This window comes from Pseudoliparis swirei, chromosome 6, assembly GCF_029220125.1.
Source record: "Pseudoliparis swirei isolate HS2019 ecotype Mariana Trench chromosome 6, NWPU_hadal_v1, whole genome shotgun sequence".
Classification (NCBI taxonomy): Eukaryota; Metazoa; Chordata; class Actinopteri; order Perciformes; family Liparidae; genus Pseudoliparis; species Pseudoliparis swirei.
The window spans coordinates 27487307-27514232 of NC_079393.1; the positions used below are offsets into that span (position 1 = coordinate 27487307).

At 41.1% G+C, this 26926-nt stretch overlaps 3 protein-coding genes and 2 long non-coding RNA genes across 9 annotated transcripts in view; 2 read left to right on the forward strand and 3 right to left on the reverse strand.

Moving 5' to 3' along the window:
* Window positions 1-26926, reverse strand: part of LOC130194789 (gastrula zinc finger protein XlCGF8.2DB-like) — a 115612-nt gene that overhangs the window by 61854 nt on the left and 26832 nt on the right. The window lies entirely within an intron of this gene.
* LOC130194810 (cholesteryl ester transfer protein-like) lies at window positions 1331-13116 on the reverse strand. Its single transcript, XM_056415998.1, has 8 exons — window positions 13048-13116; window positions 11994-12044; window positions 11783-11926; window positions 10691-10758; window positions 9632-9674; window positions 2662-2734; window positions 2157-2242; window positions 1331-2041 (listed from the first exon to the last, which is right to left on the reverse strand). The coding sequence occupies exons 1-8, from the start codon at window positions 13108-13110 to the stop codon at window positions 1964-1966; spliced, it is 606 nt and encodes a 201-aa protein (XP_056271973.1). The 5' UTR covers window positions 13111-13116; the 3' UTR covers window positions 1331-1963.
* On the forward strand, window positions 10828-16488 carry LOC130194885 (brevican core protein-like). Its single transcript, XM_056416096.1, has 4 exons — window positions 10828-10881; window positions 13825-14163; window positions 15774-15877; window positions 16363-16488. The coding sequence occupies exons 2-4, from the start codon at window positions 13857-13859 to the stop codon at window positions 16486-16488; spliced, it is 537 nt and encodes a 178-aa protein (XP_056272071.1). The 5' UTR covers window positions 10828-10881; window positions 13825-13856.
* The window catches only part of LOC130194837 (uncharacterized), an 86076-nt gene continuing 76793 nt past the window's right edge, over window positions 17644-26926 (forward strand). Inside the window, exon 1 of the long non-coding RNA XR_008831969.1 lies at window positions 17644-17780. This is a non-coding gene — a long non-coding RNA (uncharacterized LOC130194837). The remainder of the gene's footprint in view (window positions 17781-26926) is intronic.
* On the reverse strand, window positions 20183-24836 carry LOC130194836 (uncharacterized). 5 transcript variants are annotated; one of them, XR_008831967.1, is made up of 7 exons: window positions 24616-24836; window positions 23424-23738; window positions 22714-22861; window positions 21654-22478; window positions 21300-21474; window positions 21070-21191; window positions 20183-20593 (listed from the first exon to the last, which is right to left on the reverse strand). It is a non-coding gene; the product is annotated as an uncharacterized LOC130194836 (long non-coding RNA). The 5 variants fall into 5 exon arrangements; XR_008831968.1 differs by having other exon boundaries at window positions 20184-20593; window positions 23424-23522; XR_008831965.1 differs by having other exon boundaries at window positions 20184-20593; window positions 23424-23522; window positions 23675-24836.

Consider the following 26926-nt stretch of genomic DNA (forward strand, 5'->3'; position numbering starts at 1 on the left):
AACCGGGGGTCAGGATACGGAACATATTGGGAGACATATATCACATTATCATATCAATGACCATTGATCTACAGGCAGGTTAACACACATGAATCCAGGCTTGTGTTTATTCACTTTCGTAGTAACATCCTCTCTGGCCCATTTGGTCAGGATTTGGGCTCCTGAACACACAATCAACCAGGTCTTCATCTGAATATCACAAGAGGTGCCATGGTCCTGTCGTGTCGAGCCGGTTGTAAACGCCTCCGCTGACCCCTCAGGACCCGTGTTCTGTCACACCTGGCCCTCTGCTTCTCGTCCCAGCGATGGCCTCGATGCTTTCATCTGATTTTACAGCCACTCTCCCTGTCGGCCGGCATGATGGATTCCTTGTTGCTTTCCTATTGTTGTAGTCTAATGGAACTGGGGTCCCCTTTGATCTGTTTTATTACTCACATTCCGCATTTACTTTTCCCGGCCTGGTCTATTCTCGCTAATCCCAGAAAAATTCGCATTTATTTGTCCCACTTCTAACAGGTGACATAACACTGTTTTGAAAGCAAAGTTTCATTTTGCAGGAGATATAAAGGGTTTTGCATTTTGTGTGAGTGGTTTTGGGATTTGTGTTTAGAGTTTTGAGAAAACGAGGCATGCTTTCAAAACATGTGTTTAACCCTTGTGTTGCCTTCGGGTCATTTTGACCCGATTCAATATTTAACCCTCCTGTCGCCTTCGGGTCAATTTGACCCGATTCAATGTTTAATGTCGGTGTTCTTTCGGGAGTCAACAAACAAACAAAGTACCTCACATTTAAACTTGGAAAACAATATTAATTCTAATAATTTTCTGGAGATTTTAATAGCTGGGGTCATATTGACCTCAAGGGTAAAATATGTTAGTAAATATAAAGGTAACAGGAGGGTTAAACATTGAATCGGGTCATATTGACCCGAAGGCGACAGGAGGGTGAAACATTGAATTGGGTCAAATTGATCCGAAGGCAACACAAGGGTTAAGCAATCGAGAAAAACTGTAATGCTGCAGTCCTAATTGCAAATTGCTCAACAGACCTGAATGTTTAGAGATTTGACTATTTGTGTGTTGTAGGTTGATGCTTTGAGATTTTACTTGAGAAGTGTGTGCAACAACTGAACATTGTGTGTAGTGTTTTGACAACAAGGTGATGTGTAATTGACATCAGAATGTAAACAAAGAAAATCAGAGTCTAATGCAGATAAGGCAGTGTGAAGTACTGCCAAATAGGGTCGAATGATTGGTACATGAAGAGAAGGTTGTGCAAATTGTGCCGAATTTTCACTTTTTGGGTGTTAACTGTGAAAAACTGTAATAAAAAATCATGCCCAAAAACTAAAGTATCGCACTCATTTTCCTTTTGGATGATGGTAACTAGGGTTGTTGAAGCCATATAGCAACAGGTATCAAGCAAAACCATCCACAGTCCTCACTAAAAAATACTTAATAAGTTATTTTTATGCAGAATGTTTTCAACTCAAAGTGATAAGCAGAGAGTAGAAAAACATGAGCTGCTTGTCACGCCACAGCAGCATGTAAAAGGCTTCGTTCACATTGGAAACAATAACAAAAAGCCGCCCTTGACTGCTAAAACGCGCTCTCAACTCCTTCCAAAAAATAAATTCAACTTTCTGGTAATATAAAGTACTGCATGTAATATACATTTGCTTAGTTTGTGCTATCTTTGTGAAAACAAACACAATAGAATGAGTGAATTTACACAATAAAATATAAACACCTCCAAATGTATTATCCTTTTCCAAGTTTAGTGCCATGCACTCATCATGATCACCAGTAGTCATGACACAATTAGTGACAGGCTTGTTTACACTTTTGTTAAGTTGATTCTAATAAACAGCTAAGGAAGTATTACTTTATCTAAACAAAATGGTCAAAATCAAAATGCAACGCTTTGTGCAAATCGGGCTCAAATTGTTCACGGGTTGCATAATCACTGTAGAGTCTTTTTAAGGAAATCCGTCAAGAGGTGATGAGGGAAACCAAAATCCATTTGCATCACCACAAAGCCCTGCAGCACAGACATTGAATGGGAAATGGAGAAGCAAGTTAACTACCAAGTACAAAGAAATGCAAGACAAAAAAGGGCACTTGACAACATGAAAAACAGCCAAGAGAACACTCACGTCCTGAGGAAGCACCTCTGGGTTGAAGATGTCAAATAAGTTGGTCCCCTGTTTGTCCAATAGCCTGGTTAGCTCAATCTCCAAAGCTGGAACAAAACACAACATGTAACCGTTACAGTTTATACTTTCATCCCCTGGAGCTACATGTTTATTCTGCTGAACATTGGGACAGTAATGTCTGTCAAATGAAGTGCAGTCACCTGTTGATGCTGCAAATCCTTGTACTTAGTACTTAGTTCTTATATCAGTCTTTTTTTTCAATATGCTACATTGACAGTAATATTATCTAATACATTCGAGAAGAATCGTTTATGGTGGTGGGGTCAATAGTTTAAGGTTTAAGCCTGGTATCATTGTTTAATTCAATTCAGTTTATTTTATATCGCCCAATATCACAAATTCCGGATTTGCCTCAGCGGGCTTTACAATCTGTACACATACGACATCCCTGACCTTTGACCTCACATCGGATCAACATTTAATCCTTATCTCTCTATAGTCTTACCAGACAGGACTTTGGGGATGCCTATCTTCTTCACGGCTTCTCTTATGAACTCGATGTGATCCTCATCCAGCAGCTGGAAAAGATGAAAAAGTGATTGAACAAGTCCAATCAAACATAAACACAATAGCATCACTTAACAGATGAATCACAATTATATAAATGGGAGGGGTACAATATTTTTTGTTTTACCAAAGATTCACTGGTATCAATTTATGTGATCAATAAAAGTGTGAGTTTTAATGGAAAACATTAAATTGTCTGGGTGACCCCAAACTTTTGAACGGTAGTGTGTATATGTGTATATATATATATATATATATATATATATATATATATATATATATATATTAGGGCTGGGCACGTTAACGCGTTAATCTTGCGTTAACGCATCAATTAATTAACGCCGACAATTATTTTATCGCGCATTAACGCATGTTTTTTTTTTTTCTAGACAAAAGACAATACATAGACATAACACCTAGAGGACAATAAACAATGCAGACGACAAAACAATGGACATAACATCATAAAGTCAGAGTATTTGTGGGGGGGAAAACAACAACAACAAAAAACAAACAAACATAATAATAATAATTAGAAGGAGAAGAAGAACGATTTATTATTGTAAAAGTGTGTTGCTCACAGGCTTTTATTTTGTAAAAGTCTGCTACTGCTTGCTGCGGAGCCGAAAAAGAAAGTCATTCGCGGTTTAACAAACATGGAGAATCTCAACAAATGACGGCAGGTATGAGACGCCCTCAAGACACACATCACATGGAGAATACACGAGTTGTATGAAAAGGAGAGGACTGCAAAAGCGACAGCTTCACAACGTGCACCCTGTTGCTCTCACTGGGGACGACTGGACATCGGGTGACCAGACGTCCAGTTTTCCCCGGACATGTCCTGCTTTTGAGCCCTAAAAAATGCGTCCGGCAGGGATTCCAAAAACGTCGGGATTTTGCTTCGTCGGATATTTGTGTTTCTCTGGGTTTTCATAAACTCGTATTTACCCCTTACAAGTTTTGGAAATGGTATCTCCCTTCTTACATGAGCTCTGACGGTATAGAGGACAGTCATTGGTCGACCGATCTCAGGGTTGCCAGATACATGATAATTATCCTCCAAATACAACCATTTTGAGCCTTTGGTACGATACTTCACCATTTCCAATCTGGCAACACGGAGCACCTTGCCGCCTCCACTAGTTCATTGTTGTTTGTGCGGCATGCTTTACACTACAACCAGCGCCGCCGCTCCCATAATGCACTAGGCGCTGTGCGTAGGGCACAAAGTCCTGAGGAGGCTCCACAAAATAGGCAACCAAAAAATCCTCATAGTTATAATAATTATAATGCCGATATTATTTCAGTCTAGAAATATTAGGCACCATTTAGGCATGTATATCACAAAACAGGCAGAACAAGAGAGATGTTTAATCTCAGCACCCTGAGACGAAGTGTCCTCTTTTTCACAAACTCAAATCTGGTCACCCTACTGGACATCACTCGGTAACCACAATGTTTCAAGTTTCAAGTTCAAGTTTTTTATTGTCACATCCCCTTTTATACAAGTATAATCGGTTCGTGAAATTCTTATGTGCAAAACACCCGACAGCAGTAGCAGACTAAAAAAAGAATAAGAATGAGAATAAACTATACAATATCCACACAAAAAAAAGAAGAAAGTATTAACAATATATATATAAAACAATGTAATAGAATATACATCATGGCAATATATATATATAAAACAATGTAATAAAATATACACTTTTTTTGAGACTATATATATATATATGTATATACATACAATATATATATACAATATATATATATATAAACAATGTAATAAAATATACACCATGGCCATAGATATTCACAGAATATGTTCTGGTGTGTAGTGTTAATGAGGGTCTCAGTCCTTGTTCAGCAGCCTGATGGCCTGACTGAAGAAGCTGTCCCTCAGTCTGTTTGTGCGGCACTTGATACTGCGGTATCGCCTGCCTGACGGTAGAAGGGTGAACAGTTTGTGGCCGGGTGGTTATTGTCTTTCATCATCCGTTTGGCCCTGGCCACGCACCGCTTGGTGTATATGTCCAGGATGGAGGAAGCTCACCTCCAACGATGTACTGTGCCGACCGCACCACCCTCTGTAGTGCCCTACGCTCCAGGGCGGTGCAGTTCCGTACCAGACGGTGATGCAACCTGTCAGAACACTCTCGATGGTACTGGTGTAGAATGTTCTGAGGATGCGGGGGCCATGTTGAATTTCCTCAGTCGCCTAAGGAAATACAGGCGTTGTTGGGCCCTTTTCACCACGTGAGTGGTGTGCGTGGTCCATGTGAGGTCCTCGGAGATGTGCACGCCGAGGAACTTGAAGCTGCTGACCCTCTCTACTGCAACTCCGTCTATGGAGATGGGGTGTGCTCTCCTCTCCGCTTCCTGTAGTCCACGATCAGCTCCTTGGTCTTCTTGACGTTGAGGACGAGGCTGTTCTCCTGGCACCACTGTACCAGTGATCCAACCTCCTCCTGTAGGCTGTCTCGTCGTCGTCGGTGATCAGCCCCAACACTGTTGTGTCGTCAGCAAACTTGATGATGACGTTGGAGCTGTGCATGGCCGTGCAGTCGTGGGTGTACAGGGAGTAGAGAGGGCTCAACACGCATCCCTGAGGGGCTCCCGTGTTGAGGGTCAGCGGCTCTGAGGTGGTACTGCCCATCCTCACCACCTGGCGGCGGCCCGACAGGAAGTCCAGTATCCAGCTGCACATGGTAGAGTGCAGGCCTAGACCTCTGAGCTTGGTGTCGAGCTTGGCGGGAACAATAGTGTTGAACGCTGAGCTGTAGTCCACAACCAGCATTCGCACACAACAGTTCCTCCTCCAGGTGGGAAAGGGCGGTGTGAAGTGCCATGGCAATTGCGTCGTCGGTGGATCTGTTTTGACGATATGCAAATTGCCATGGGTCCAGCGTGGCAGGCAACATGGAACAAATGAAGTCCTTGACCAACCTCTCAAGCATTTACTGACAATCGAGGTGAGGGCTACGGGTCTCCAGTCATTCAGGCAGGTTACCTTGGGGTGTTTGGGGACAGGCACAATGGTGGACATCTTGAAGCTCTCAGGAACAACAGCCTGGGACAGGGAGAGGTTGAAGATGTCTGCGAAGACTCCTGCCAACTGGTCTGCACATGCTCTGAGGCGCGCCCGGGATGTGGTCGGGACCTGCCGCCTTCGGATGTCCACCCGCTTGAAGGCTCTGCGCACGTCAGCCTCTGAGATGATCAGCAGGCTGGTCTCCTCGGCGGCGCTGCCTTTGGCGGGCTGCCGTTCACGTCGAACCGAGCAAAGAATGTATTTAGCTCGCCTGGGAGGGAGGTAGAGGAGTTCTCTTCACCGCTGGTTTTCCTCTGAAGTCCGTGATTGTCTGTAGCCCCTTCCACACACCTCTCACGTCATGGCTCTTGAGCTTTTCCTCCACCTTGTTCCTGAACTCCCGCTTGGCAGAGCCGATGGTCTTACGGAGGTCGTGGCGGCTCTTTGTATTCCGCCATATTCCCGAGTCAAAGGCGGTGTTACGGCGGAGTGCAGCGAACATCGCCATTTATCCACGGTTTCTGGTTGGGATAAATCCGAACCGACTTGGTAGGAACAACGTCATCTATGCATTTCTTGATGAACCCGGTGACTGAGGACGCGTACTCACTGACGTTGTTGTCCGACGCGACCCTGAACATATCCCAGTCAGCACGTTCAAAACAGTCCTGTAGCATAGACTCCGATTGGTCCGACCAGCGTTGCACTTCCTTCACAGCGATTGGTTGCTGCTTAAGCCTCTGCCTGTAGGCGGGGAGTAGTTGGATGGAGCGGTGGTCCGATTTGCCGAACGGTGGGCGGAGGAGGGCTTTGTATCCATCCCGGAAGGGAGTGTAGCAGTGGTCGAGAATCCGCTCCCCCCTCGTGTTGCTTTTTATGTGTTGGTAGAACTTCGGGAGAACTTTCTTCAGGTTCGCTTTGTTGACCTCGGAGTTACTGTGCATTATATTGATGAGAAGTCGGCGCTGCATTCACATGCCCTGACTGTGATGAAAACAGAGGAGAGACATGATGCTGAAACGTGCGCGGGACACTTTACTGAAGTTGCACAGCAGTGGAATGTGTCAAATAAAGTCACCACACTGAGCACATATAGTGCACCAAATATGATCGCTGCTGCGAGACGACTGCCTTTTGATCACGTCCCTGCTTCACGCACAGTCTCCAGCGTTCTGTCACAGTGTCTCTGCATAACTGCGTTTGACAATGTCCTGACAGATTTTATGGCACTTTAGTTCATATGGCAGAACATTTAAAATAAGTGTCAAGTTCTAGGAATTGACAAACTGCACTGAAAGTGTTTTCTGGTGTCTCACTCTAACAGGGACAACACATGTTATGGCACTTTCATTCATATGGCAGAACATTTCAAATAGAAGTGCGCTATACACTACTTTTGAATTAATTATTGGATTTTGCGTATACAAATGCAATTAATCGCGATTAATCGTGATTAATCAGGGAAATCATCGCGATTAAAAATTGTAATCGTTGCCCAGCCCCTAATATACAGGACTGTCTCAGAAAATTAGAATATTGTGATGAAGTTCTTTATTTTCTGTAATGCAATTTAAAAAACAAAAATGTCATGCATTCTGGATTCATTACAAATCAACTGAAATATTGCAAGCCTTTTATTCTGATTTATTGCTGATTATGGTTTACAGCTTAAGAAAACTCAAATATCCTATCTCTAAATATTAGAATATCATGAAAAAGTATACTAGTAGGGTATTAAACAAATCACTTGAATTGTCTAATTAACTCGAAACACCTGCAAGGGTTTCCTGAGCCTTGACAAACACTCAGCTGTTATAAATCTTTTTTTTTACTTGGTCTGAGGAAATATTAAAATTTTATGAGATAGGATTTTAGAGTTTTCTTAAGCTGTAAGCCATAATCAGCAATATTAAAAGAATAAAAGGCTTGCAATATTTCAGTTGATTTGTAATGAATCCAGAATGCATGACATTTTGTTTTTAATTGCATTACAGAAAATAAAGAACTTTATCACAATATTCTAATTTTCTGAGACAGTCCTGTATATATATATATATATATATATATATATATATATATATATATATATATATATATATATGTGGGCGGCTGTAGCTCAGTGGGGTAAGGGGGTCTTCCTGCAACCCCGAAGTCGTCGGTTCGATCCCCGCTCTCCCCATTAGTTGCCAGTCAAAGTGTCCATGAGCAAGGCACTGAACCCCCGGGCGCATCACTGCAGCCCACTGCTCCCTAATAACTAAGGATGGGTTAAATGCAGAGAATACATTTCATTGTCTGTGTACCTGGACTCTGTGCAATGACAATAGATTCAATCCAATAAAGACGTTAAAGACTCTTTAACCCTCCTTTCATAAGTGGATATTGCCACGGAGAAACCTGCAAGTGGGAGATCTAGTTCTGCTAAGGGACAAACAGAATGCCCGCAATTGGCAATTTGCAATATGGCAAGGATTATTGCCACGTTCGCCGGAAAGGATGGACATGTAAGAAAGGTTGAAGTGTAGACAACTGATCAAGGCAGTGTAAAAACCTTTCTTAGACCAATTACAGAGACTGTTCTACTTCTACCCAAGGACTGATCAAGAGTCAAATGTTTCTCCACACTGTAACTTTGTAGTGACCTCATATAGGTCAGGCGGGGAGTGTGTTACCTTAAGGCTTTTTCTATTTTGTTTAGATCTTGTATTAATTTCCAAAGATAATTAATATAAATATAATTTGTTTGTTTCCGGTTAAACTACTTCCGGTGTTGCCACTTCCGGTTCCGGTTATACTAGTTAAATAGTGGCCGGTTTTAGCACTTCGGGTTGAGCAGTAGCAAAGGACAGCATGCTTCACCGAGAAGCACAAAAGAGGCAATGTCGTGAGTGCTTTGAAAATGGCAATTTATGTTATCACTCTGTTTGTGAATGTAGCCTAAGTGTTTGTATTGTCTTTGTTTTCAGTTTTTACCACAATGCACGTTAAAGGAGGAAAAAGTAAAGTAAATGGAAAGAAAAGTACCACGACTCTGTCTTCCTTGAACGTCGGTTTAGCTAGGTGTTAACTCAGAGTTCACACACTCTGCACGAGACATCATAAGGAGGGTGGATTTGCAACGCATAGCCCCTCCATAGTGTGGCTCTTAGGGATGCCGGTGACGAAATTTGGAACCCAGATGCTGAGACCTCTTGCGGGTGGTCTCTAGCCTACTAATAACTATTCATACACTCGGTCATATTCATTGAACGTGTTTATGTATCTCTGTAATGCGTCCTTCTGGTCACATGACATCTCTTGTTCTGTCCATCCTGGAGAGGGATCCGACTCTGTTGCTCTCCTGAAGGGTTCTTCACCTTTTTCCCCATGAAGGGTTGTTTGGGAGTTTTTCCTGATCCGATGTGAGGTCAAAGGTCAGGGATGTCTATATGTACAGATTGTAAAGCACTCTGAGACAAATTTGTAATTTGTGAAAATGGGCTATACAAATAAACTGAATTGAATTGAATTGGTAATATGTTTTAGCACTAGCGGTTTTATTTTGGAAGATTTGGGAGTACTGACATTGACGCTAATGGGACACATGAAAAACACTTCTCACATGCACAATTTGTTCCAGGACAATATTTGTTTAAGAGAACACAAATTGCTGAGTTGTTCTCTCTTTAGCTCCGGTCTAAAATATTTGTCCTCCATGTCCTGAGCCTTCTGAACTTATCTTGCAGCTGGAATTCATATGCATTTCATTCTTTTATGTCAACTTACATGTGTTGATTCCTGTACCATGTTGTGCCCTTGTGAAAAGATTGCCTAGTCTAACTTAATTTAACGTAAATAAAGTATTTTCCACAACAACAAAAAAGCAATATCTGACCGTTTGATTTTGTAGGGACAGCTCAGCTTGTAATACAGAGACCCTAGAGAGGCATGGAAACCACCATCAGACACAGACACACACACACACACACACACACACCAAGCACAGGACTAGGAACTACACATTTAAAGAGTGGTGAATACCTAATATCTTAAGAATGGGCATTTTTGCATTTATTCTCATTTGAACGATTATTACATCCCCCCCCCCCCCCCTTAACCTTTTGAGAACCAAGCTTTTTTTTAGGCCTCGGCTCCGAAAAGTGCATACCCAAACTAAAAAGCTGTATCTCTGCAACCACTTGGGCTATTTTAACAAATTTTTACATGTTTACCTTTTTAAACATGTATTTCTTTTGTTCAGATGTGTACATATCAGTCTATATGTTACTGGGTAAGAGTAAATGAAGATGGCACACAGAAAAAATATTAAAATGTCATGTCCGAATTGAAAAAAAGCACTTCCAGGATGATTATATGTTTGGAATGAGGCAGTTGAAAGGTTTAAAACTCTCAGAAATCATATTAAAATATATTAACATTCTTGACTTTAAAAAAGTAAAGCAGAACAGAGTTAGAGAGGTTATAGTCCAGAGGATTTAGGAGAGGTCTCCAAAACGGCCATTTTGGCATATTTAGATTTTAATTTTCTCATGTAACAAACGATATATTTCACTTCTATGTTACTCACGATGTTCAATATATCCAAATACAGCATTTTACAACTTTTGAAGAACAAATAAATAAGTAACAGTCACCTTCGAATAAGGCCATTCAGAACAACTGGTTCTGAATGGCCTTGGTTTGTTGGGAGCACACTGACACCTGCAGTGTGACCATCTGCCTATGTGTGGAAACAAGTTCTCTATCCATGTTTATGCAGAGCAAGCATCTTTCTACGTGATATATGCAAAGACGGAGGGAACTGTCGCGAAACAAAAAGATATAACTTCGACCCTTTTGGGTTTGTATGCTGAATTTAATTTCTTATGGACTAAAAGTAATGTTGCACATGTTGTAACCTGGACTTCAGTAAAATCAACAAGAAAGGTCTTACTCTGACTGGTTACCCCTCAGGAAGACTTTCTTATCAGCATAGGAAGCTGTGACGTCAATGACCACATCCTAGACATCAAAAGCAAAGAAAAGTCACTCACTGGTCATATCTTTGGCGTTAGTCACCACCATGTGGATCAAAAAGTGCCTCCACTTCCCTGTGAGACGAGAAGGAACCATCAACACCAACCGGTATGTTCCATGGGTTCATTTCAGCTGACTTTGAAGTGGATATAAGTTTTAGTTTGAGCGGGTATTCCAGCGTGTTGTCCATGTCAATGTCTCCTTGAGCTACAAACTTAGCCCCAAATTGCAGGCTGTGCCTGGGGGGTGTGAATGGTTAATAATAGAGGGGTTACAGCATGGGGGCCGAGTCCTGTATAACCAGGACAGTCCTTGACACTGACAAAGGAGGTCTGGGACATGGAGGTCTGGATCATGGAGGTCTGGATCATGAAGGTCTGGATCGTGGTCCATGCCGACTACCAACTATTCATACACTCTGTCATATTCATTGAATGTGTTGTAACTCTGTAATGATTCCTTCTGGTCACATGCCATCTATTGTTCTGTCCATCCTGGAGAGGGATCCTCCTCTGTTGATTTCCTGGAGGGTTCTTCACTTTTTTCCCTGTGAATTTTTTTTTTCTATTTTTTGGGAGTTGTTCCTGATCCGATGTGAGGTCAAAGGTCAAAGGTCAGGGATATCTATGTGTACAGATTGTAAAGCCCCCTGAGGATAATTTGTAATTGGTGATAATGGGCTATACAAAATAAACTGAATTGAATTGAATGAGGATGATGAACATTTGTTTTTTTGATGTGGTGTTGTTAACAACATTTCTTCTCCTCATGTGTTGTTACCTTAAGATGTGTAACGTCATGAGTATGTGTAGGTATTGTCTCACCTGTTGTCGATCCCAAATGTAAGGAAGCACATTATTTGAACCCCTGGGGGGGGTTGCTAAAGTATTTTGTACCACACTGTACAATATAACGTTTTAGGTGTAGTGAAGAAAAGATGTCTTGGTAGACAGAGATTTCTAATGAATGTTATGTCATGAAAAAGAAAAGTAAAATGAAGGGAAAATACCGTTTTAAAGAAGAGTGTTGGAGTCCCACAGTGAAGCTGCCCTGAGGCCGTCCCCCTCACAGTGGTCCCAGAGGTGGAGGTGTTTAAATAGGGAACAGATGAACTCCACACTCGTAGCTCTGGAGAACCTGATTCCAGCAGACACTAAAACACAAATGCAATGTGTCTCATCTGTTTGTATTTGCAGAGATCAATCGGTTTTCCATATTACCTTTCTCATGAATTCGGGCATTGCACTGGAGAGATTTGTCTTGAAAAGGTCCTGAAATCACATTTATCAATAATTCAAGTTCCAACAAGAGATAAAACAGCAACAATGTAACATTTCACTTCTGAGACGAGATTGTTGGGAAAGATGTACATGCACAAACCATAGTCATAATCTCTATGAATCCATTAATCTCTAATCTCTAAAAGCAATTTGATCAATAGCATACCGTGCACCATATTTTAAAGTGATGTACTTACAGCAGCGTCGGAAATAAACGAGGGAAAAGGACAAAACTGCCTCTAAGAAATATAATTTTGCCCCTGATATCACGAGAAGGGGCAACAAATTCCCTCAGAATTTCCTCTCAGAATTTAGATCATTTAATATAGTTTTGTTGTTGTTCTTTGTTGTGTGTGTCCTGTCTGTCATGGGTACACGCAAAAATCCCCTTAAATATAATTTGTAATTATAAAAAAAGAAATAAATGAGTTAGAATTGTTAATGGGTGTTTAAAAAATGTAATAACAATAAATACCATTCCTTTTTTATTTTTTTAAACAATAAATAACCACACAAAAATAAGAATACAATTGAATATGATTGTCTGATTTATGTTTTGTTTGTTTTTTGTTCAAAAAATCTTCTAAAACACTTTGAATTTGTAGAGTACTGCCTAATAGTCTTATTATTGACGAATAGTCTTAATACTGCCTAATAGTCGTATTACTGCCTAATAGTCTTATTACTGCCTAATAGTCTTATTATTGTCTAATAGTCTTAATACTGCCTAATAGTCTTATTATTGCCTAATAGTCTTATTACTGCCTAATAGTCTTATTACTGCCTAATAGTCTTATTATTGCCATTTTTATGACAATTGCTCATATCTTGTAAGCCTAAATAAGTATATTTACTATTTTTGAACAAAGGTTCAATGTTATTTCACAAGTTTAAAAAAGTGCCCCTAATTTATTTTTAAATGCCCCGAGGTTTTAGTCAGTGGGGGAAAAAGTCCCCCCCCTAAAAAACATGTCGATGTCCTCCCCTGACTTACAGTGAGTTCTGGTCCAGAGATGTTGAGTTGGAACTGTCCATCTTGGTGGGCAGCACTCATCATGGGGTTGAGGACCTGGTCTGGGGTTAACACACAGGACAGCAGACGCACACACGGCTTTCAGAACACCGCTACACCACAAAGAAGATCATCTTGAGAACTGACACGCTCGCCTACCTTGTTATATTAACCCAAGTTATATTTTTTCGATGAAGGTTATGTTTTATAATGTCGCTAGATTATTTTTTATTAACAGCAGAAATTCAGAGACTACATTTGACATTAGAGCAATGCCTGAAAAAACCTGGTGGATATTGAACCAGCCCTGATGTTCCACCTCGCTACTTGAAGGTTGCACTGAACATACATACAGCACGAGACTTGACTACACAGATACCATATCTACATCTTAATCTAAATGCACAAGTATTATTGTGATGCAATTGATTATACCAACATGTATCCTTTTGTCATTGTTATTAACATCACATAAAATATCAGGACTAAACTGGGGTCACATAAGGGATCAGGACTAGACTGATATTGGTTCAGGACCAGTTAAAAGTTCCTCATAGTTACTTGAACTAGTCTTCAGCTACATGAAGGTCCTTTAAAGCAGATTGTCTGTTGCCTTTATGAATGTGCATTTTCATATTCACCCAGCTCTGTGTTGATTCCACCTTCATGCTCATATTCACGAAGCAACAATAAACGAGTCTGCATCATGTGGTCTGTTATGGTTCCTCTACTCAGCACTTCACTCTGTTCTACTTTCAGGGCCAAACACATTTGTCCTCATTACCACCACCATGACATGGACTGAGGCCCAGAACTACTGCAGAGAACACCACACAGACCTGGCCAGTGTGAGGAACATGGAGGAGAACCAGATGGTACACAATCTGGTTCCCTATGGAGCGTACGTCTGGATCGGCCTTTTCAGTGTTCAGTGGAAGTGGTCTGATGGAAGTGAGTCCTCATTTAGGAACTGGAATCCTCTGGTGCCTCTTGAACTTGGTGGCTCCTCTAAGAAGTGTGTGGCAGCAGACTTCAGTTCCGCTGGACAATGGGAGACCCTGGACTGTAACGTCAAGTCAGCGTTTATCTGCTACCGTGGTGAGCTGTCAATCACTTAGTCTCTAAAGGTGGATTTATAGGTTTAGAGCAGGGGTGGGCAAACTTTTTGACTTGCGGGCCACAATCGGTTCTAAAATGTGACAGAGGGGCCGGGCCAGGAGCATTTGGACACGCAATGTAATTTATTAAACCTGGAGATTGCGTCTGATTTTTATACATTTCAATTGAAGGTGCAAAGTTAAAGAAATCGACATTTAGTGGAAAAAGATCAATGGAATCACTTTCAACATTCAAAACATATTATTACCCAACGAAATAATAAAGCTCAATAATTTCTAATTGTTTTAAACCCTGCAAAATAATGGACGGATTGTCTCAGCTCTCTATAATATAATGAGGCACAATTGTCCTCAGGTACAAGTGGAAAGAGAAAATATGGCCCTAAAGCTGAAAATTGAAGTTAGATTTTTTGAAATTCTTCATATCTCTTCTGAAAACACACCTTTACTCATGTGGACGAACTGTTTTGGTGTTTGAAATTGGTTTTCCAAAGGTCATAGGTTCACAAAAGCAGTGAAATATCTGAATACAATGCTAGATACATGTAAATAAATGTGGAAAACTAAATTTGTTATTATCGTTTTGAGTAAAAATTATGTGGTCCGTCACACATTCACCAAAATGATAAAGATGGGACTGAGAAATTACTTCATATTGCAGATACAGTTTCATGGGGTGTGTGCAAATAAAAAATGACCATTACATTTTTTTTTTCAAATAAATATGTATTGTACATAAATAAATAAAACTACATTATATACATGTTGAGAAATAGAAAACAGAACACAACTATTGGCACAGACTATTTACAATATGGCTTCACTATAATAACATCATGTCATCGTGTCATGCTGGTGGTCCTCCGGGGCACGAGACCTCTTTGCTGGCCGGGCAGGTTGAGCTGCAGGTTGAGCTGCAGGCGCTGGTGAATCCTCTCTGTAAAATACAATAGCCTACTAGTCAGCACCGCGCACATGTAACGGACACCGTGACGGGACACGTAACGTGTAGTAAAGACTCTTACCCGGTCCAAGTGGACCTCTTCTGGCTGCGTGTTCCTCCTCGTGGTTCCGCAGCTTCTCCTCCTCCAGAGGCTCCGCGCTGCTCGCCAAAATCACTGCAGCTGTTTCTAAATGAGTCTCACCTGTGTGGTGGGTGGGTCCTTTGTGATTTACTGAGTGTTCATTGGTTGTTTTTTTTCGCAAAATGTTGACAGACAAACGGATTGACAAATCATGGTGAAGGGTTTCGTGTGACGAGTACTTTCCGCGCCAACGCACACCGGAAGTAAACAAAGTCGCGATTTGGACAAATTCGGCCGGCCGGATTAAAAATCCTTACGGGCCGGATGTGGCCCGCGGGCCGTAGTTTGCCCATGTCTGGTTTAGAGAGTGCTGGCCTGAGTGATGCTACACTGCTAATACTAAGTCTATGCTAAGCTAAGCTAAAGTGTTCTTGCACCAGTCATATTAAAACAATTCGCTGATGGAAAATTAAAATACTTTTCCCTGATCATTCAAAGTGTTAAACATTCAAGGATGTTGAATATTATCAGCCAGAAATGTTGCAATGAAGGTTGTTTTTTTTAGACGTTGTTCCTGTTTCAAAGCAAGTGGTGAAAGTCAGGCTGGAGAAAAGCAGCTCCTCTCTGGATCTGAATGACCCTGTGGTGATGGAGAACCTCTTGAAGAAGGTACATCTTCCTCTCATTAACAACAGAACAACAGGTGATACGTGAGATGTAGTGGACTCCTAAGAACAATGTAGAGGTGTTATGTGCAGAGCAAACGTGGACACGTCATTATTGAAGCTAGACTTGTGTCCAAAGAACATGCCAACAACAAAGATCCTCAAGTGGAAACCAGAGTTCTTCTAGAGCTTCACATGAGGACAGAGGGAAAGGATGCAGGATGTAAGGGAACAACAGACTAGTGAAGAGTTCTTTTAGAGCTTCACATAAGGACAGAGAGAGAAAGGATGCAGGATGTAAGGGAACAACAGACGAGTGAAGAGTTCTTCGAGAGCTTCACATGAGGACAGAGAGAGAAAGGATGCAGGATGTAAGGGAACAACAGACGAGTGAAGAGTTCTTTTAGAGCTTCACATAAGGACAGAGAGAGAAAGGATGCAGGGTGTAAGGGAACAGTCTAGTGACGAGTTATTCTCTCCATGCTTCAGATCAAACAGAGGATGAAGGACCAGGGGCTGAACGACGACATCAAACTGAGCTGGAAGAAGCAGTCGGATGGAAAAGTCTTCCACAAGGAAGCGAAGAAGACCAAGAAGAGAAGAGATGAGCTGTAATGTTCTTTCAATCCCCTCTGGTCAGAGGATTCCTTTCTCTTCCTCTTCCTCGTTTTCTTCTTCCTCTCAATCAATGGTGGAAAGAACCAAAGTACCCAATAACAGACCCTTTGCTGTGAAGTACCCGGTTTCCATTTTATAGTACTTTAGACTTGTACTCCTCTACATCGATCTGTCAGCTTCAGTTTCAACACTCTCAGAAATAAGGGTTCTAAATAGGTTCCTCCTCAAAGGCTGAGGTTCCACCCAGAACCAGAGTGGATAGTACTATCTTACCCTAGTAGAGAGTGCAGAGTACCATATTACCTTACATGACAACATAAAGTACCATATTATCCCACCAGAGAGCTCATATTACCCCACTAGAGAGCTCGTAGTACCCCATTGCCCCACCAAAGAGCTCAAAGTACCCCATTACCCCACGAGAGTGCCTATAGTACCATATGACCCCCATTAGAGAGCTTATAGTACACCATTACATTACATGTCATTTAGCTAACGCTTTCATCCAAAGTAACTTGCAATCCTGTTACATTCATACACCATAGACACAGCTACAGTGAGCAATTCAGGGTTAATTCAATTCAATTCAGTTTATTTGTATAGCCCAATTTCACAAATTACAAATTTGTCTCGGAGTGCTTTACAATCTGTACACATAGACATCCCTGCCCCAAAACCTCACATTGGACCAGGAAAAACTCCCAAATAACCCTTCAGGGGGAAAAAAAGGGAAGAAACCTGCAGGAGAGAACAGAGGAGGATCCCTCTCCAGGATGGACAGATGCAATAGATGTAATGTGTACAGAAGGACAGATTTAGAGTTAAAATACATTCAATGAATATGACAGAGTGTATGAATAGTTCATAGTAGGCATATTCCACGATGGAGACCTCCACGATCCATCAGGCAGATGGCGGTGGGGAGGAGGAGTGGGCGGAGTCTCAACAGTGGGCGGAGTCTCAACAGGACAGTGGCGTAGTCAGGAGCAGGAATTCCACGACCCAGACCTCGATGATCCATCAGGCAGATAGGATCTATGCCGTCTCATAGGGTCCGATGACCCCATGAGACGTGAAGTCACAAGGACTCCGGGGAGAAAGCAGAGTTAGTAACGTGTGATTGAGAGATGAAAATTCATCCTTAAGGAGAGAAACAGAGGAGATAGGTGCTAAGTGCATCCTAAAACGTCCCCCGGCAGCTATAAGCCTATAGCAGCATATCAAGGGGCTGGACCAGGTGAACCTGATTCAGCCCTAACTATAAGCTCTGTCAAAGAGGAAGGTCTTAAGTCTACTCTTAAACGAGGTGACTGTGTCTGCCTCCCGGACTGAAATTGGAAGCTGGTTCCATAAAAGAGGAGCTTGATAACTAAAGTGTCTTAGTTAAGTGTCTTGCTCAAGGACACATCGACTCAGGCAGGGATTGAACCTCCAACCCCCTGATTGAAAGACGGACCTGCTACCCACTGACCCATAGTGGCCCCACTAAACTGCTCATAGTCCAACTTTACCCGACTAGAGAGCTTATAGTACCTTATTACCCCACTAGGGCTGATAGTAAAATTTTACTCCAATAAAGCTCATAGAACCATATTACGCCACTTGAGCTTAAAGTATCATGTTACCCTAATAGAGCGCACATTGTATCGTATTACCCCATGAGGAAGCTCATACTACCCCACTTAAGAGCTTCATGTTACATATTACCCCATTGGAACGCTTATAGTACACCATTAGCAAACAAGAGAGCTCATAGTGTAAAATCAGCCCACTAGAGCTCACAGTACCATATTTCCCTACTAGAGTACCCATAGTACCATCTTACTCTAGTAGAGAGTTCATTTTACCCCATTACCCCACTAGAGTGCTCATAGTACTATATTATCCTACTAGAAAGCTCATACACTTGCACTTAGGTGCACATATTTAAATCATAATATAACACATGACCATTTCTGTTTCTGCTTTGCTTTATTGTCAACTATTATCGCATGAATTCAATTCAATTCAGTTTATTTGTATAGCCCAGTTTCACAAATTACAAATTTGTCTCGGAGTGCTTTACAATCTGTACACATAGACATTGCTGCCCCAAAACCTCACATCGGATCAGGAAAAACTCCCAAATAACCCTTCAGGGGGAAAAACTGTTCGCTTCCAACAAATGAGCAACACCTGCACTCCGATGAGACTGTTGTTAAGGTCTGGTCCAGAAAACAACACCTCATTCAGTGAGATTCCATCAAACTGTGCACTGGAATCAAACACCCCACAAGACTGGTCTGGTTTTTGAGGGTGATAGACTCCAAAAGGAGGGAGATACCAACAATCTGTCCCTTTTTTGAGTGGCAGTGCAAGCTCAGAATGCTGATTGTCAAGCATGTTTTGCATGAACTCAGTGAAGTACACTTTCATTCCAGGCTTCTTCTGTAACATCCGTCGCAGCGACATCAGACGACCGTGAGCGTAGTCAGGGAGACGTCTCACCAGTGGTGTATAAAGTACCCAAAAGTCATACTTGAGTAAAAGTAAAGATACTTGACTGGAAAATTACTCAAGTAAAAGTAAAAGTCACCTATGAGAAAACTACTTGAGTAAAAGTATTAAAGTATCTGATTTTTTTTGTACTTAAGTATCAAAAGTAATTTTCTGATATTAAATGTACTTAAGTATTCAAAGTAAAAGTAAAAGTAAATGCTGTCAATAAAAAAAACAAAGGGTCAGAATTTTGAGAATTATGAAGTTTATTTGTTTGGGTGCTGTGGCCGCCATGAACAAGGAGTATGAGCTAGGATGAACTTAGCAATATATGAATACTATGAAATTACTAAAATATAAAAACACGATTAACACAGAAAAAAGCAGAACCAAAAGTAACAACCAGAATCATCACTTTAAAGTGAAAAATGTATTGTTCATCTTCAAAAGAAGTTGATTTTCAAAATGGACAGATTTCAGTGTCGCTCTTCTTGGACTGAAGACGAGTCCTGCGATGCTGAAGAGCCGTTCACCTGGTGCAGGTAGAGTGTGTCTAGCTTCACAGGCCCTGATGGTGCAGGTAGAGTGTGTCTAGCTTCACAGGCCCTGATGCAGGTAGAGTGTGTCTAGCTTCACAGGCCCTGGTGCAGGTACACAGCAAAATCGAAAGTGTGAATTTAACTCGCATAGTGTTAAAATCAACACTTTGCTGGTGTTTATATAATCCACCCCGGCTCCGAGTTAAATTTACACTTTGCATAGTGTTAATATTTTAACTCATTAATAGTGTTAATATTTAACACCTATAGTGTTGTTAAAAGACACGCAAAAGTGTACTTTTAACACTAAATTGTTGTTGATTTCTAACACTCTTGGTGTTATTTAATGACACATTGCAGTGTATTTTTAACTCTAAATTGTTGTTGATTTCTAACACTCTTGGTGTTATTTAATAACACATTGCAGTGTTCTTTTAACACTAAATTGTTGTTGATTTCTAACACTCTTAGTGTACTTGCAGTGTACTTTTAACACTAAATTGTGTTGTTTGCTTTCAGTAAGAGTGTTGATTTCTAACACTCGTCATGTTTAATGCTATGTAAAAATTTACTATTAACACTAAAATTGTATATCTACATACGGTCAAATGCTTACACCCCAAAAACAGTGAACTTCAATAAATTATTGATACAATTCTTTTTATTTTATTCAGAAAATATCTTCAAAGCACCATCATGCACATCTACAAAAATGAACTCCTGGCAGGCCGCATGTACAACACCACAAATGAAACACTTCATTTTTAATCCACGTGCAAGACCTTCGCCCGGAACTCACGTACTCTTGGAGACTGATCTGTTGTTGTAATATCGATGTTGTAGACTGTTGTCTGCACAAAGGTGAAGAGTGGGACCAAAGTTTCATCGTAAGACAGGTTGAACACGTTGTGGGATTTAAATAGTTCATCAAAAGCACCCAACGAGCTCGTAGCTTGGCAGGGGATGAGCCGTTTATCCACAACGATGTAGAAGGCATCGATTCTGTTTTTGTTTCGGCCAACAGCAAGGATGTACGGTTGTTTAGCCTCTCTTCCCAGCAGGTGTTCACTGATGCTGCAGCATGACTGAAAAACACAACATGAAAAACTTAGCTCAAGTTATTAGCCATGCAGTGGTACTTGTTGCTCCATGAGTTTAATAGATCCTCCAATTTGAGCAGTCATCTGGCCCTGTGTTGCAAAAATGAAATGTGAGCTTCACTGGAAGTGTCTTCCTCCCAAATTAAGTCCCACTTTATTTTGAAAAAGGAACACTCAGTGAAGCGTGTATAAGAATTCGAATTATCACTTTAAAGCAGTGTAGGAAAATGAAGAGTTAGCAAGCTTTCAACTGCGCACTGCATAGTTGAGTCTGTTAGATAAAATAAATGTTGATTTGCTCCTGTGTCGAAAAAGTCTTTGCTGTTGAAGAACTGTTGTAAAGATTGCAACATTGAGATGTTCAGATTAGTTGTTATTTTTCAAGCTTAAATCACTTTTTTATTGAGTTAATATAACTGAAAAACTGGCTTGTGGGATTTACGCAGATGAGACACACATACCTTGTGACAATGCAACATTTTTCCCACTGCATCACTGGGACTTATTTTGATCCACTTCCGTCCAGCTGTGGGTGGCAAGAGATGGAGAAGCAGCAGCAGAGAAGCCATGTCACTGTCTCAGTCTACCAGGAGTAAATGAGGCAAAACAAATCATGTATATGTACTTGGAATGCACAAAGTTAATAGCACCAGCCATTTGGATAATAAATTAAGGATATCATGTAGCTTACCGGTATGATCATCTTCTGGAAGGTTCTCTGCAGCTGTCAGAAGTTGGCACAGCTCAGTTGACGGAGTCAGGTGTTTGGCCTCTTTGATGACCGTGGGCTTGAATGCTGTATCCCACTTCTCGAGCATCTTGGAAGCCGTCTCAGCACCAAACAGCAGTGTGAAGTCTTGATTCAGCTGTTGATCATACAGATGCCAAAAATAATAATAATTAAGCAAAAGGTGTGTGTGCTGATAACTTACATCCAACCAAATTAAGGACTAGAGTTTAAATAAAAGATGTGCACAACTCACGAGTCCTTTGACGTCTAAAAAACGTGGAAATAAATTCTACAATATTTTGAAGAAACACTTACCCATCCATTTCAGTCATATGGCCAATATGTTGACAAGCTGTCTACGGGTGCGGTGCTTCAGCGAATTTCCTGACTTGTACTCTTCAAGGACATCTTCACCTCCAGGTTTGGTGAGCAAGGCATTTTCTACCATCTACTCACATAAGATTTTGAAAAATTTAGTGTATAATTCAATTCAGTTTATTTGTATAGCCCAATTTCACAAATTACAAATTAGTCTCGGAGTGCTTTACAATCTGTACACATAGACATCCCTGCCCCAAAACCTCGCATCGGACCAGGAAAAACTCCCAAATAATTTTCAGTCTTAATCAAACAAACAAATTGGTCAGGTAACGTAGAAACATCTTTTCAGGATATGTGGGGCATGCTGAAGCCAAAACAAGCAATATAGTCTACACTACAAAAGACAAGGCACCGTTCCATGTATGTAAATTAACCTAATTGAATAAATATGTATGGAAAGAAGAGTTACATAATACAAAGCTACACAACAGCTAAACCCTGGGTTAATTATTAATTTACACTAAACTAAGTTTCGTAACTTTCTCAATCTGGCACTCACCATTCTAAATTTAATTATAGTCCAATTGGTGAGAATCATCATTCAGTTAAACAATTTTCTTGATGATATTGTGAGTAAAAATGTTAACTGACATCTACTGCTTTCAAGTACCTCTTTTGCAGTCTCTGAATCCGAAACCTTTTTTGTAGACCTGTCCATGACCTCAGAGCTCAAAATCCCCCTTTGTCTTTGACCGGAGAGGTCATTGTCACTTGAAGAAAGCGTCATGGTATCCGTGAGAGAAGATTGTGTTGAATGATCTAAAGGAGAAAAATCTTATTTTTTATTACAAAATTAAAATAAAAATATATCCAGTTACCCGATTGAAATGTGAAAAAATTACAACCAAACACACATTTACACACTTTTTGGGCAATTAGATGCTGATTTGTCTTTTACGTAAATATTATTTCTTTGTTCATCAAATTTATCACCGTAGTCAGACAGTTAGGGACATAAAAGGCTTCAAAATGCAGATTTAATAATGAAACCTACTTTCATCTGAAATGCTGTCACGCACGATCAGGCAAAGGTCTGGATTGGACTCTTATCAGTTCAAGGAGAATGTCTTCCTCCACTGCAGTGTCAGTTTCATCAAATATGTGAAGTTCAGCTGCATCATGGAGTCCAAATTTGTTTTTGACTACAGGATGAAAAGCATGACAACATAAAGAAAAAAAAACAGGTTTTAACTGCACATAATGACTGATCAACCATATTATCTATATAACATATCTGAAATTACATGCTTTGACTTAACAGCAGTATTACAATGTTGTGTTGTCGCCATTACTGTACAAAAAACAATAACTTTCAGAAGCAAGTTGAAAACTAAAAACACCATCAGTTATCTACTGATGTGTATAGCTGCAATAGCAGACGACCTGTTTTCCAGTTGTGGCAAGACTTGAATGTGTAGCCAAGCAACCAAGATAATCCAGATATGGAATTTCAACAAAGTAACAATAAGAGGTAGAAGCTACATAATTGTCAATGTTTGCTGTATTTAGAATGTCAAAATAAACCAAAAAAAGGCCTGCAGCAAGAAGTAGACTATTCACGCCATAAGACGGACAGCACCAAGTAAAAGTAAAATAATAAAAACCCATTAGGATTATGACAATCCTATGAACAATGCCACTTAAACATTGTGTATTTGTTGTTAAACCAGCAATAATTTGTTTTTTACATAATATGTTACTCACCTGCAGTGATGAATTCCAAATAGGTGAAACCTAGCTGTAATCGGATGTACTTCTTGGTACTCTGGTCACCTTCAGCAGCATGGTGATATCTTGCAGAAACTGTACAGAGTGGAAAAAGATAGCTGTTCAACTTTCTCTAGGCAAGGAGTTATTAAACATGTATTAAGTCCAACAAGTGGCTAAAGTTAACAGGGTATCGCTAAGTTAACGTTAGAACCTTAGTCTCTGAGATGTTGGAAGTCTATAATTACCGTTTTGGTATCAATTAGGCACTCGCTTTTTCCTCTTTAGTCCCTGTCGCAGTTTAGCATATGCCTGCGATAAAAGTCGGCCAATTAAACCATACGCCGGTGAAATGCAAGACAGCGAGACCGCAGTTCCGCGAAACTACCGTTAGCCCTCGACACAGCAGTACCGCGAAACTACCGTTAGCCCTCGACACAGCTGTACCGCGAAACTACCGTTAGTAACGTTAACCCTCGACACAGCAGTACCGCGAAACTACCGTTAGTAACGTTAGCCCTCGACACAGCAGTACCGCGAAACTACCGTTAGTAACGTTAGCCCTCGACACAGCAGTACCGCGAAACTACCGTTAGCCCTCGACACAGCTGTACCGTGAAACTACCGTTAGTAACGTTAACCCTCGACACAGCAGTACCGCGAAACTACCGTTAGTAACGTTAGCCCTCGACACAGCAGTACCGCGAAACTACCGTTAGTAATGTTAGCGCGCGAGACAGCAGTACCGCGAAACTACCGTTAGCCCTCGACACAGCAGTACCGCGAAACTACCGTTAGTAAAGCTAGCCCTCGAGGCAGAAGTACCGGAAACTCTCGTTTATGTCCTGTCATGGTGGATCGTCGAATTTCTGATGGCAAAATAATGTGGCATAATTAAGTTAAATATTCTTCAAGAAATTTTCTGAAAGAAAAAAAGTATATTTATTATTTTGGCCTGGAATTAAATATGCTCGGCCGGTTTGAACAGGTTCATACATATTTATTGACTGATGTTACACTTCCTGGCTTATTTCTCCTCCCTTCAACCAACTAACGTTAGCAAACGTTAAGTTAGCTATTAGTCACAAGCTTCACTAAAATATAAAACACGTCTCACCACACTTGAAGTTAACACATCATTTCATATGAAGATGAACAGCCTGTAGAAGTAAATATAATGTGTACTTACCTTCTGAAATAACAGCTAAATATCTTCCTGACCACGGGTTTTCTTCACCGTGACTTCAAGAAGAAAGAGCGCGTTGAAACCGGATGTGCAAGTAACTCGGTCAGGAGAGCATCACTTAACTCGCCGCAATAACTCCGCCCCCAGAGCTGTTTTAACACTGTAAGTGCTAAAAGAACACCACAATCAACACGGATCAACTCAAAATATTTGACACTGGGAAATCAACACTACCAATTTTGCTGTGTAGAGTGTGTCTAGCTTCACAGGCCCTGATGGTGCAGGTAGAGTGTGTCTAGCTTCACAGGCCCTGGTGCAGGTAGAGTGTGTCTAGCTTCACAGACAGCAGCACACAGTTGGGAAGCATTTCATCAAGTCAACGTGATCCACGTCTCCATCCAGCTGTTTGCTGCTGTCATGCGCTTGAGATGATGAAGAAGAAGTCCTCTTCATCAGATGAACTGGACCTGGTGGCATCACCTAGCTGCAGGGAGGGTTCTTCCATGTGCTGCTTGATGTAGTCCATTCCTGAAATAAAGTGAGAGTATTACAGACATGATATAATTAATAACACTTCCTAACATGTCATGACCCCAACCTAAAGTTTTGTACAAAATAGTTTGTTTTAATTTGAGGTTTATACATTTAGTTTCATGCACTGTCCGTGTATCCAGAGTTGATTTGTGAATATGTACTTGTATCTCTGTAGTTAAACACAGCAACAGTCCCAAATCAATATCGTCGCCATTACTGGACCGTCACTCTTATAATATTAATACAAATAATTATAATAATGCTGTAATGATTAGCATTATATTATAGCTAAGACGACTCAAAACAACAAATTCTCACAACTGTCAACACTTCTTCAGCTCATTAACTCGCTAGAGATCCGTCTACTCCACTCACGCTTATTGTCTCATTTAATTTACGATAGCTAGCGAACGTTAGCCTAACATACAACATGCGTAGGACAATCAGACACCTGCCTCCCCCCTCCTGCCAAAGATATAACTTACTCCAATCCTGAGGACAACACTGCTAGATATCTTAACAGGTTTATGATGACTAAACATTAACGTTGCGGCTCATGGGATTCATCTTATTTACCTCAATGTGTTTCCTGAGGTTGGATAGTGAGTTGTTGAAGGCCAATATCTCCGTAGCTTTCGGTCGGCATAAGAGGCACTTCATCCGGTAGGAAGGAACTTTCACTCCGACAAAAGAAAAGAGTTCGCCCAAATATGGCCACGGACGTTGATCTTGGTCCCCGTGGTTGAACGAGTAGCTTCCATTGCTGCTCCACATGAAATGAGTCGTATCTGTAGCCGCTCGCTAGCATCCTGGGCATCACTGGGAAGAGAAAACACGCGGCAAGGACCACTGACCCCCAACCTGGTGCTCGTGCTGCGTTCAGGTGCGCTGCGGTGTGTTCCACAACAGTCCCCGATGTGCTGCGTTCAGGTGCGCTGCGGTGTGTTCCACAACAGTCCCCGATGTTTCTCATGATTATTTTTTTCCGTAGTAACGAGTAACGATACTGTTTCAGGGGAAATGTATCGGAGTAAAAGTACAAGTTTTCATTGCAAAATGTAGTGAAGTAAAAGTAAAAGTAAACAGAAATATAAGTAGTAGAATAAAGTACAGATACCCAAAAAAACTACTTAAGTAAAGTAACGAAGTACTTCTACTTCGTTACTATACACCACTGCGTCTCACATACTCTGGTACACCTCGATGTGATATCTGGCTGCCGTATGTCCTCCCTCTCCCCGCCGTTCTCCGAGTATGGGAAGAAACCTGTCTGGAATGGCGGCACAGGACCAGGGTGAAGAGCAGCGAGATGTTTATTGCTGTCACACTCTGTACATCCAGCCATTTGATCAGCAAATCCATCTCTTCACTTGACGACAGCTCAAGGTTTTCAATCGTGTTGATGAAGGTCTCTCTCCAAGCTTGGTAGTGTTCCGGTAAGTCGTTAAACTGTGTCAATCCTGAGGACACAAGCTGGTTTTTAGCAAGAAACCTGGCACTATCAGCTGTTGCCGTGTTATGATTTGTGTTGTCCGAGTGTGATGACTTTTGCCTGGGGAGATCACTGTGCTGATGGTCATAATTCCTTGGCTGTAACACATCTGTGGGAAGCTGCTGTGTGTCCCTTTGTTGGTACCTTGGTCTCCTATTAATGATGAGCAACTGGGCTGGAGCCGTGTCATCGTGCTGGGGTGTGAGTATTGGACGTAAGGGGTAAACATCCTTCTCCTCACTAGGTCCCTGTGCATGGTGGGTCACATAGGCGTATGTTCTTTTCTGT

Coding starts and splice junctions, on each gene's coding strand:
- LOC130194810 (XM_056415998.1), bottom strand. CDS start 13,110: ATGATGAGTGCTGCCCACCAAGATGGACAGTTCCAACTCAACATCTCT. Junction 12,045..13,047: donor TCTCTGGACCAGAACTCACT/GTAAGTCAGGGG, acceptor ATGTGATTTCAG/GACCTTTTCAAGACAAATCT. Junction 9,675..10,690: donor CTGAGGGGTAACCAGTCAGA/GTAAGACCTTTC, acceptor ATGCCTCTCTAG/GGTCTCTGTATTACAAGCTG.
- LOC130194885 (XM_056416096.1), top strand. CDS start 13,857: ATGACATGGACTGAGGCCCAGAACTACTGCAGAGAACACCACACAGAC. Junction 14,164..15,773: donor AGCGTTTATCTGCTACCGTG/GTGAGCTGTCAA, acceptor TGTTTTTTTTAG/ACGTTGTTCCTGTTTCAAAG. Junction 15,878..16,362: donor TGGAGAACCTCTTGAAGAAG/GTACATCTTCCT, acceptor TCCATGCTTCAG/ATCAAACAGAGGATGAAGGA.